The sequence below is a fragment of the Castor canadensis genome, chromosome 7 (assembly GCF_047511655.1).
Source record: "Castor canadensis chromosome 7, mCasCan1.hap1v2, whole genome shotgun sequence".
Taxonomy (NCBI): Eukaryota; Metazoa; Chordata; class Mammalia; order Rodentia; family Castoridae; genus Castor; species Castor canadensis.
The window spans coordinates 71631008-71643920 of NC_133392.1; the positions used below are offsets into that span (position 1 = coordinate 71631008).

General features: G+C 35.2%; 1 protein-coding gene across 10 annotated transcripts in view; it reads left to right on the plus strand.

The window, feature by feature from the left end:
- Nrg3 (neuregulin 3) overlaps positions 1-12913 on the plus strand; it is a 1113314-nt gene that overhangs the window by 1083513 nt on the left and 16888 nt on the right. For 6 of the 10 annotated variants that reach the window (XM_074079311.1, XM_074079314.1, XM_074079312.1 and 3 more), the window contains exon 7: positions 12463-12590. In XM_074079311.1, coding sequence (XP_073935412.1) covers positions 12463-12590 — 128 coding nt within the window. Of the gene's footprint in view, positions 1-12462; positions 12597-12913 lie in introns of all 10 variants that reach the window. The other 4 variants (XM_074079308.1, XM_074079313.1, XM_074079309.1 and 1 more) reach the window with 1 other exon arrangement.

Here is a 12913-nt window from a genome sequence, read left to right on the forward strand (position 1 = left end):
AAAAAAAATTCTCAGCACGTGTTGAAGCTCCATCATCAAGCTCCTGTCATAGACATTTATTTCCACTATACGGAGGGTGACAGGGCATAAAGGTCCATCCTCATGCCTGGGAGGGAAAAAGTTTCCTACTTGCTCACCCTATCAGGGAAACTTGTCTTTGTTTTATCTTGAAGCCCAGGTTAACTACTTGAAATTCTTTGCAAATTGCAATGCTTAACAAATGAATTGTCTCTGTCTGGCATTCCCTTAAGTTCATTAAACATTCATGGGGAAGGGTTTCACTTTACAGTCATTTAACATAATGTGAAACACCTAGTCTAGTGAAGTAACATCATATTCTGGAAGCACTTGACTCAGAAGCTGAATGAGAGTGGATCATCCTGGCAGTGCCTTAGAAGCTTCTAGTTTCTGTCTTCATTTACAAATAAAGCATTTGTGAGTCAAAGACATGAACTGACCTCATTTATAAGAGTGGAGGATAGAATTAAAACCTCCAGAGCCATCAAGAGAATGGGGAAAAAGTCCACTGTGGTTCAGAGATCACCAAAAAAAGAGATGATCTATTCTCTCTTAGAACAAGGAAAAAAGATAGTCACATAGTAAGAGAAGGAAATGATATATAACCCTTTCCACTTTTTGTTCCGAAAATCATCTTTAGGAAAATAGGTTTATGTATAGAGATAACATTCAATAAGAAAGAATTGAAAGATAATATTTGCATGCTATAGAAGATTAATAAACAATACCTAACTCAGCTTTAGTAACGGGTAGAGTGGCATATATTCATTTATAATGAAACTGGAGTTTTGTACCCAAGGCCCAAACTCCTGAGATTCCATATGCCAGGTCTGGCCACCTGCTTCTAAATGGTTTGGTGAAGGCAGAGACAAGAGGTTTATTGCATGGCTTGGGACATGCCATGGGAAGAGGCAGAGAGATTCAGCTCATTTTCAGCTATCTTCCAGGTTATAGACATGAGCTATAGGTTCGAGTAGACAAAAGAACTTGGGGCAGGGGGCAAAGGTATGCATAGTTAAACAGTCTCAGTCACAGGTGTGTTCTGGTTGACCATTATCTCAGTCAGAGGGTTCCCAGAGGGGTTCTGGAGAAGATGTTATCACGGTCATCACTTGAGGGGAACAGTCCGGGTTTTATGAGATGATTACTTGTGCTCTAGTGTGCAGCCTCATCATTATAAGTAATTTTTTTCATTTGGAGGAGTAGTCTGTCCTGCAAGTCTCCACTGTTCCTTATGGGAAGTTTCAGTCCCTTGTTATGAAGATGTTATCAGTTCTGTCCTTTCTGGTATTCATGGTGTTTGTAAAATGACTGCAAAGACAATGGCTTACATGAAAGACAGATACAAAATGGAGGTAGGGATGCCAAGCTTCATCTGTTTTTCAGTTAATTTGTGTGCCCAAGTATGGAGTCAGTGCTTTTCAGCAAAAATAATTTGAGTGCCTCTTACAATAATCCTTATTGAATATTTTGTGTTGGACACTACATAGAAAGTTTATAATACAAACAGATCATTCCTGACCTTAGGATGCTCACAGGCTAGTGATAGAGACAAGTATGTAGCCATAAACCATTATATAATGTAAAAGTGTCCTTATATAATGAAAAAATAACATCTGAATTTCACTAGGGGGATCTGAATGCTGCCTCAGAGGCTACATTTAAATTGAGAGGTAAGAAGGAGTTGTAAGTTTACGGATTGGTCAGATGAGGTCATTTCTTTCTAGTACTAATTAAAGCTAATATTGAATACTTCTAATCTGAAATCTTGATATTTATTTGAAATATCAAGATTCATTATAGATTCATGTATTCATCCAAATATAGATTAAGTGGCTAGTAAGTATTAGACAGTGCCTACTAAGGACCAGGATATAATGGGTCATCATTGTGACTCAAAATTCTTATAACAAATGAAGCATGAAACATCCCCCTGCTTTCAAGGAGTTTACTGATTACTGTACATGATAGATATTAATCAAATAATCCCACAGACAAACGTGGACTTGTATACATGCCAAAGCCTACAATCAATGCTGAATGTTGTATCAGAGTTTACAGCAGGCCTTCTGGAGGGTTAATATGACAATGGAATAGCAAAGATATCTCTAAGAAGAGACAGTAGCACATGTGCAATCCCGCCTAGAGGAGAGAAGAGGGAACTTGCTGTTTCAAGTGCCTGGAAGTGGTCTAGTTATATTATTTTGCTTTAGAGGAAAGGAAATGTGCTGACATTTGACTGCAATTGTTACAGTTCTTCCTTTTCTGGTGAATGCAAAAATTCTAGAAAAAGCAACAATGGGCAAGTTGCTTTTAATTACTTGCATTTGAAATCCAAATGAAATCACTCTTGAAAATATGTCATACCTACACAATTTCTTCATCTTAGAGTCTCTGAATCAGACTGGCAATAAAAAACCTTTTGATAAAGATGAGTTGAGAGTAATGCAGAGACCTACATTTAAAACTGTTTTAAAAGGTCCACCCTCCTGCCTTTATTGCCTGGGGTTCCAGAACAGGTGATTACCAGCTCCGTCAACACTGCTTTCCAACACAGGCCCCACATTGATTTAACCTTCTGACTCCCACTGTGTGCATGTGCCAGACATGGAAACAACAGTGTCATTGCTCTACTGCCAACACAGCCTGCTTTTTTTGATGGGTCTATTGATTCTAGCACCCACCAACAGTATGTTAGAACAAAGGCAGTGATGGAGCAGGTAGGGGTGGACAGCCTCAGCATCCACCAGGAGCACTCCCACAAGGCAGGGGCCTTTCAAGGAGACTGATGGGGAAGAGGACTTCTCCCCCAAAATTACAGTGCTTGCCAGACTGTATGGGGGCAGTTAAAAGGAAACACTTTGGCTTATCCTAAGAGGACCAGTGAATGGACAATTAAACTTCGTTATTCACTACAGTGACATTTTGTTATAAATTAAATCAGGATCTGAGTCAAGGAAAGAACGTGGAATCAACTGCCAAACTTTCTAATATTCTACAGGATAGTAAAGAGGAGGTCCAGATAGGCAGTGGGCCTAAGCACTTAAACTTCACTGGAGATATAATCTGATAGATGAAACGTTGCCCATCCTCCCGGTAATGGGACTGCATGCATTTTGGAAGAAAATGTAATAAATGCTGTCAGCATAGGGAATATATGTCCAAATATTGTGACACTACTGGGGTTTGAACTCAGAGCTTTGTGTTTGCAAGGCATGTGTTCTGTAACGTGAGCTATGCCCTCAGCCCTTATATGCTTTAGTTATTTATCAAATAGGGCCTCATGGTTTTGCCCAGGGCTAGTCTCTGTTAACAATTCTGGCAATCTCTGCCTCCTGCATACCTAGGATTACAAGTATTCACCACTATGAACAATTTTTGATTCACAGAAAAGTTGAGATGATACTACAAAGAGTTCCTATATATTGTGTATTGAGTTTCCCCTGTTTATTAACATTGTACACAGGAATAGTATACTTGTTAAAATTAATAAAACAATGTTGGTGTATTATTAAGTAAAAATCCATAGATAATTCACGTATTCTAAATTTTTTTTTACCCAATTGCCTCTTCTCATTCAGTCTCCCCCAGGAAATCACATTACATTTGGTATAACATAGCCAGTTTGTTGGATTTCCTTTGTTTCTGATGACCTTGACAGTGTTGAGCACAGTATTCAAGTATTTTGCAGGATGCTTCTCTATCAGAATCTGAATCTGTTTGATGTTTTTCTTCTGATTATATTGGGGTTATAGGTTTTTCAGAGAAAGATAGCAAGTGCCATTTTTATCACATCATATCAAGGGTATATACTATTGATTTATCACAATTGATATTCTCCTCATGCATCAGAGGAAATATTTTTCAGGTTCCTCTATTGTATGATACTCCTTTCTCTCCTCTCCTTTACATAGAGTGACCTTTGGAAGGAACTGACGTTATCTTTTTCTGAGATCCGGATAGCTACATAAGTTATTTGGTACTACTACAAGGGATTTGTTTTATCTCTGTCATTTATTTATTAATTTATTATTAATCAGCCTGAAATCATGGAAACTTTTTTTATACTCTTATTCATAATGGAAGAAAGTAAATATGACTTTATTTTGTGATCAACTTATTCTAGGCTTAGCTACTGATAAATCTTTCAGCTGTCCATGCCATTGTGATAGTAGCCTATTAACTCAGAATCAGTTTCTGAGGGTGTTTTGTCTATTTTTTTTTTTTTTAGCACTACAAGATGTTCCAGGATCATTTACTATAGCTGTTCCAACCCTAGAACCAGAGGATTCTCCAATAGCATTCCTTTCATTGCAGAATTCTATTGGAAACAAGATCTGGGAACTAGGAGTGCTGGTTACTGGATGGCCTTGCTTCTAGGCCTTCCCAGAAAATAGATCAAAGGTCAAATTTGTGAATATTTTTAGTGTAACCATTTGCATCTATATTTGGCTAAATGTAACTTCGTTCTGATGTCATGCTGATGTCTCCCCCAATTCTAATCAGTTACCACATGGATCACTGTAGCCTCTACTCACTGCTTATCTTTAAATTTCCACTCCACTAGGGAGAAGATATCCACCACCCATTTATATATTTGCTTGGTCACAAAATACATATACAGTAGAAGCAGAATGATTACATTGCACTTCAGCATATGTTTGACAACTGAACAGTGCCCATATGCAATCTTTTTGCCTTTAGATTTAGATTCTACTCAGAACTGGGCTGGGGGCATGGCTCAAGTGGTAGAGCACCTTTGCAGCAATCCTGAGGCCCTGATTTCAAGATGCAAATACCGCAAAAAAAAAAAAAAAAAATTAGATTTAGACTCCACTTCAAAGTTGCTCGGGCAGTTCTCCCCATTCCCCCTAAATTCCTCAGATGCCCTTACAAATTTTGAGATAGTCAGATTCCCTTGTTAAAGTCTCATTCCTCCCTGGCGTCCCAAGGCTCCAAAATGATGTTTATTTTGTTAATAGCTATATTTCCTTAATACATCTAGGCTGTTACCTATTTCCAGTACTTTGAACTTTGGTAGTGTGTGTCTTTTAAGAAAATGGTCCATTTCAACTAAGTTATCAAGTTACTTAAAGGGTTCTACTGTATCTTCTCCATGTCCACAGGAACAGAGGGGATCTTGCCTTTTTTACTTTCATTATTAGTAGTTTGAGTCTTCTCTTTTTCCTGAGTTAGCCTGAGTAGAGAACAATCAATATTATTGATCTTTTCAAAGAATCAGCTTTGCTTTTGTTGATTTTTCTCTATTACTTTCTTGTTTTCAATTTAATTGCTATCTTCTTGATTCCTCCATTATTTCTATTCTGTTCTTTGTTTGTTTTTGACAGCACTGGGATTTGAACTCATGGCATCATATTTAGCAAGGCAGCTGGAAATTTAGAATATTGATTTTAGACCATTTCTCTTTTAAAATGTAAAGATTTCATGCTATACATTAACTTCAATCTTTGTCATCATCATTTACCATAAACTTTGATAAATTATATTTTAGCTTTAATTTATTTAGACATATTCTAAAGTTTCTGCTGAGACTTACTTTTGATCATTTTGTTATTTACAAGTATGTTGTTTATTCTCCAAAAAATTTGGGACTTCCCTACTATTTTTCTGTAATTGATTTCTAGTTTAATTTCAATGTAGTTTGAGAACATACATTTTACCATTCCTATTCTTTCAAATTTTATAAGGTGTGCTTTATGATCAAAAAACATGGTTTATCTTGGTAAATGTTCCATGTAAGTTTGAGAAGAATGTGCAGTCTATTGTACCAGAAGAAGAATTCTATAAACATCAATCCTATCAACCTGATTGAATGTACTGTTCAGGTCAGCTACACCTTTACTAATTTTTCTTCTTGGTGGATCTGTGAATTACTACTAGATGGAAGTTGATCTCTTCAAGTATAATAGGAATTTTTAAGTTGTACCTCTTTCAATTTTGCTTTATATATTTTGATGCTGTTATAAGTTCGTAATTATTTTATCTTCTTGGAGAATTCTGATCTTTTTTATAATAAGATGAATGTGGTTTTTTTTAATCCTTTTTCTCCTGATAACTCTTGTTCCTTTGGAATATGCTCTGTGTGAAATCAGTATGGTTGCTTCAGCTTTCTTTGAAACAGTGTTAGCAGAGTATATCATTTGCTAGCCCTTAACTTTTATCTTACCCATGTCTTTATTTTTAAAGTATTTTTCTCATTGACAACATATAGTTGGGTTTTGTTATTTTCTAGTCTATGGTCTATGCTAACAATCTGCTTTTTAATTGGTGAGTTTAGACCACATTTAAAGTGATTAACTGACATATTTATAATCAATTTCTATTACTTGCTTCTTTTATTTTCCTCTTTTGTTCTTTCATTTCTTTTTTCTCATTTTAATTAAGCAGTTTATGATTCTATTTCCTATATTCTATTACCATATCAATCATAGCCCTTTTCTAATTTTTAGAAGTTGCTAAAGAATCTACAAAACAGATTTACAACTAATCTGAGTCAACTTTCAAATAACAACTTACCACTTTGTAGATAATAAAAGTACTTTACAGCAGAATACCCCAATTCTTTTTTCTGTTTTCTCTGTAAGTACTCTCAATGATTATCTTGTCATAATCACATAATACTTTGTTTCTATTACTGTCTTGAAAAAAAATTTTTTTCTGTTTGATCTATTAAGAAGAAAAAGAAAGTATTTAAATTTATTGTCATTTGATATTTTTTCTCTGTGTAGAGCTAAGTTTCAGGCTTACTTCAGTTTCTTCTTCCTTGAAGAAATTGTTTTAGAATTTATTTCATGACAGGCCAGCTTATGATGAATTCCTTCAGTTTTAATTTGTCTGAGAAAGTCTATAATAGTTCTTCACTTTTGTAAGATAATTTCGGTGGAAATAGATTTCTAGTTTGGTGGTCTTTTTTTGTTTCAACTCAGTCTTTCAATCTTTTGCTTTCTTGCTTGTATGGTTTCTAATTAGAAATTTATTGTATCTCTTAATCTTTTTTTTCCACTATAGGTAAGGTTTTATGTCCTCTGGATTTTCTTTCCTTTTAGTCTTTTCAGTTTGAGTATTATTTACCATCATCCTGAGTTTTTAGCATTTATCCTCCATGCTGTTTTGGTGTTCTGCAAGCATCCTGAATCTGTGGTATGGAATCTGTCGTTAATTTTAAAGTTCTTAGTCCCTATTCCTTCAAACTTTTCCACTTCATTCTCTCCACTTCTCCTTCTGTTATTCCTGTTATGCCTATGTTACACCTTTTGGAATTTTCCTTTAGTCTTGAATAGTTTCTCTTTCTCTTTTTTCCTATTGACAACCCTATTGAGTACCTTTATTTTGTTTTCTATATTGTTTTGATTTCCAGCATTTATTTTCTGAGTATTTCTTACTGTTTTCATTTGTCTGCTTGTAGTACCCATCTGTTCTTCATATTGTCTCCTTTTTCCATTAGGGCCCTTGTCATAATTTTCATGCTTGCATTGAATTTGATGTTTGGTCATTCCAATATCTCTCTGATATGAGTTCTGATGCTTTAGATTTGTTTTTTGTTGTTGTTAAAATGCAGAATTACATAATGAAGTGGTGAATAGGAACTCAGATAAACAGTATAAGGTTTTATATTAATCTGGTTTGGTTTAATGTTTGCTATAGCTATAGATGCAAAGGCTTTGAAATACTCTAGTGTTTATTTCTTGTTTGTTTTTTTACTATTTTTTTACTGTGTTAGTGTCTTTAAGGTTCCCTAAAAACCCCCAACAGAGTCTGGGTCTGCCAGACTCAGTGGGTTTTGCCATTGTAACCCACTGTTATTCTGGTGGAGCCCTGCTGATCTGGTGAACAGAATTCTTCCATGATTTTTAGTGAGTATACTTCATTCTGTTAGTGGGATTGTGTGCCTGGGATATGTCCTTCACAAGTTTTTCCTTACTCTTTTTCTCTTCTTATGTGAGACCGGAAGCCTCACATAAGGGAGATGCCCTTTCCTCTGGTGAATTAAGGCTTTGTATAAAGATCTTTTCACTGAAATATCGAGTTGTTATTGAGACTGCTCCATGTGCACTTCCAAATGATTGCTTTTTTCCCTTATACTTGTGGAGACATGAGTTGATTTGGTTTTGTTCTCTGCTGTGATAACTTGGTGTGATTGCAAGAGGTAAGCCTCATGAATTTAGCCATCTTCCCCAAGACTAAAGCCTCAGATGATCCTAGACCTCATTGCAGTCCACACCTGGGTACTAGCTAGCAAGTTGTCAAAATTCCTACTGGAGCAATTCGGCCAACTGATGCTTCCAGCAAACTCTGTTGTGGGGAAGCTGATTTTTTTTTCTTTTTTTTTCTTTTATTATTCATATGTGCATACAAGGCTTAGGTCATTTCTCCCCCCTGCCCCCACCCCCTCTCTTACCACCCACTCCGCCCCCTCCCTCTCCCCCCACCCCCTCAATACCCAGCAGAAACTATTTTGCCCTTATTTCTAATTTTGTTGTAGAGAGAGTATAAGCAATAATAGGAAGGAACAAGGGTTTTTGCTGGTTGAGATAAGGACAGCTATACAGGGCATTGACTCACATTGATTTCCTGTGCATGTGTGTTACCTTTTAGGTTAAGCTGATTTTTGCTACAAATCTATGTACTCCAGTCTTCACACAGTTCAGGATTTGCCCTACAGTGTCAATTATCTGATGAATACAAGAATAGTCATCGAATTTCAGTTTGTCCAGGGTTTTGTTTCTTATTATAAAGACAGAAATGATGACTTCCAAGCTCTTGTCAGAGCTGAAACTGGAACCTATCTCTAAATTCATTTTGAGTCAATATGTATACACTGTCAGTTTGGAGGACAGTCAAGCTAATTAGATTTTTAAAAAAAGTACTCCCATATATCTCATCAAACCCTGGACATTAACACCAGCTATGTAAACCCAAATCTCAGGCTAAGTATAGTTAATAAAATGAAATGCTGGGAGTGGAAGAAGAGAAGATTTAAAATAATAAATTTTGGAAGCAATTTTGTATTAATAGACTAAAATAGTATAAAGGAAAATAACCATGTAATATAATAGCACTCAAATATTTGAAAGAAAAGGTTTAGAACGTATCTGCTAAGAACATTATCAGTGAGAAGAACAAATAAGAAGTGCATGTTATTCATGACTTTCATCCAGGATTTTGGGTAAAGCCCTCAGTCTCTCAAGATTTAAAGCAGAGTGTTGACAGAGTAGGTCAAGTAGTAGAGCATGTGCCTAGCAAGTGTGAGGCCTTAAGTTCAAACGCCAGTACCACAAACACAAAAGAAAAAGAACCTAAAAAAGGTTCAAAGCAGAGACTGTGAACTAATGGCCCCAAAACTGAATCAGGCTTTTAAATAGACATTAAATATGGAAAGGGTTACCGACTTACTGTGATTTAGCAATTTCTGTAGAAAATCTGGATGTTCCAGAAGCAGTTGGCTATTGTTGCTCCCTGAGAGCCTTCTGCAGATGCTGAACCTTCAAAGCCTCGGAGTGTGTCTTCTAAACCTATTGATTACAAGTTGGGGTTAAAAAAAAAGCAAGCAAATTTAATATGTGTTTTATAGACTGTAGAAGTCAGACAGAAATTCAGGATGTTGGTTATACTTCAATGAACACATCTATTTCTCTGATTTTTTCCATGGGTGGTTTGTAACACACAACTTTAATCAGTAATGAAGTACACATAGAGGTATTTTCTTCACTGTTGGATCTTTGTTATTTAGGATTATTGAAATCAATCAACTTTCTCAAATTATCTTCTTATATTCTTTTAGTTCTGTGCCAACTTATACCATTTTACAAACGTCTAGGCTGTGTCCTTCGCAAGTTTTTCTTCACTGTTTTCCTCTTATATGAGACAGTAGAGCTCTGGAGGGCTGGAGCCAGGGAAATGCCATGACTCTAGACCAGTGTCTACAGGTCTATTTGGTAGAACTCAGTGTCAGGTTCAAGACATGGTCACTAAGTGCCACTATGTGGCTTATTTTGAAAGAACTTAAAAATAAAATGTACTTGGAACTTTGAACATTAAAAGTAATCCATGAAAACTTTCTTGTATAGGCAGTCATTTAACATGGCATCTTGATACAATCAAGAGAAATGGAATAGGAGATGGATGAGGCTTTCTTCTGGTATAATGTGCATACTGTTTTAGAGTGATATTCTCAAAATAATGGCTAGAGCTGGACATGGTGGTACACAGATAGAATACCAGCTACTCAGGAGGCTGAGGCAAAAGAATTATTAGAAGGTCAACCTGGGGAACTTAGTGAGATCCTGTCTCACAATAAAATTTGTATAAAGGTCTGCTGATGCATCTCAGTGGTCAAGTGCTTGCCTAGCATGCATTAAGCTAGGTTCAATCCCCAGTACCAAAATAAAATAAAATAAGAAGATAAGATAAAATAATTTTAAAAGTATGATATAGCAAATACACAAACCAGTAGCATAGTCATTTGTTACTATTACCAAGTATTAGATGCTGCACATAACTGTGTGCTATACTTTTATACCACACTCATTGTATACTTTTATACACCAGCATCATCACAAACACATCAGTAACACTGTTATAGTGTTATGACATCATGAAGCAATAGAAATTTTTCAACGTGGTTGTAATCTTATGAGACCAGCCACCATTATTTAATCAATCAGTCTTTGGCCAAACATTGTTACATAGTACATGAATATACTTTTCTTCAAGGATAATACCCAATTAATAGTAAATAGTTCATTTTATTAAAAAAAACACATCTTGAATGCTTGCATGGAAACATACATAAGCACACAAAAAAGTATATATATATACATACAAATATGTATGTGAATGCAAGGATAAATATCTATGCATATATAAACACATACATATATCAAACAGATGCATATGTACCTATTCTAATTCTCTCATTTACACAAATGGTTGCATATGCATACTTTTTTGTACCTTGCCTTTATCCTTCTCAGTGGCTCTATGATATTCATTTGTGGACATTTCTGTTTGAAATATTTCTCTATTATATTTGTTTTGTTTGGTTATTAAAAAATAAAAATTGTGCTAGGGTTGAGCACCTTTGTAGTTGCATCAGCAATGGAAATTCCCAGAAGTACTATTTAGATTGAAGAGTACATGTATTTAAATTTTTGAAACCTGTTGCTAACTTGTTTTCTGACAAATTAACACCAACTCCACTTTTCCCAAATCTTTCCCTGTACTAGATATTCTTAAAATTTCATTTCCTTTACTCTGATAATCCTTTTACAATGAACGATGAATGTAGTTGTATACCTTTCCATAAGTCTTTCACATATCTGCCTTTATTTTTCTGTGAAATTTATACCATCACCTTTCATTTTTTCCCAGTTGATTTCTGTGCAGAATTTGAATTGTAAAAATAGTCTTTGACATGAATAGAAGATATTTTTAATTTCATACTTATGCTGTAATTTGTCAATTAGCATTTTTGCTACTCAGTGCATTTAAATTGGCAGTTAGTTAAATTTAATGTATGTTTTCCTTTTATGTCTCAAGGTGTTGTGTCTAGGTAAAGAAAATATTAAGGTTATGAATAAATTTATAAACATAGTTTTATAGTTGTTTTTATTGAAACAGGTAGTTAATTTCTTATCAAAATTAAAAATTTAATCTTACACTTTGCTGTTACCCGGAATTATGCTCATTGTCACAGAGATTCTTTTTAGCTTGTGGAGTGTTTTTAGTATACTTACTTTTAGATTTTAAAATAGTCAAGTTATAAAAATCTTAATTGTTTACCATTTTGTGGCTTGTTGAAGAAGTCTGTCATAGTTAAGGTCATTGTCCCAAAACTCACTACTTTTGTTTAGCATTTTTTTAAATATCTAGGTCTTTAATTAGCTGGTCATTTTTCCCAATGAAATAAAGTAGAAACAAATTTAATTTATTTTCATGAATAACAATTTCTCTGCATTTTTTCTTGAGTCCTGTATTTTTCCCTCACACTTGAAATGTCACATGTGTGCATATTATGTAATCAAGTCTCTCAGTATTACTGTGAATTCCTCAAGGTCTTCATGCTGTCCTATTAGTTTTAGTATATATTTTTGAAGCTATTTACTAGACAAAATTTTATAAATACTTCATTTGGTGAGTTGATTCTTCTATTTATATGAACTATTCATTTTTGAATGTTTTAAAGCAAATTTTTAAAGTGCATAATTATATTTCGTTTGATGTTATTACTGTTATAAACTTTTTTGTCCTATAATTTTTAAGGCCATCATGTTTGATCTTTTTCTCTGTTCTTTGTAAATTACCCCTTCCAACTAGTAGTCAATGTGTGAATCTCTTTTATAGTTAAATTTGACCATCTACAATTTTCAGCCCTCCTCTCATAGCAAACCTGCAGCTAAACTCTGTGCCTGTGATTTTCCACAGTATTCAAAGGCAGAAAGAAATCCTGTGACTGCATTGGAGAAAATGATGGAGTCAAGTTTTTCCAGCCCACAGTCATTCCCTGAGGTCCCTTCTCCTGACAGAGGAAGTCAACCTGTCAAACACCACAGGTACAGGTAGCTAATCATGGCGAGAGTGGGTACATTCATACTGTGTGTATTTGCTGGACATACATGCCAAGGAATGGCAATGGAGGCCAGGAGAGGTGATTGTTCTTGCTTCTCCTGTAGCTCTCCGTAGAGGAGATAGTCAAGCAGCTCACAGCAGGTAAACCAAAGATACCAGCTTCCTCAGCAGGCAGCATTACTCCTGCAAAAGCCTGAATAAAATGATTTTTCCTAGCCTTCCTTGTCATTATCTACCAAGCTAATGTCCCCTTCTCCCTTAAGCAGATGATATGACATGTTCAAAGTCATCAAAGAAAACTTCCTAT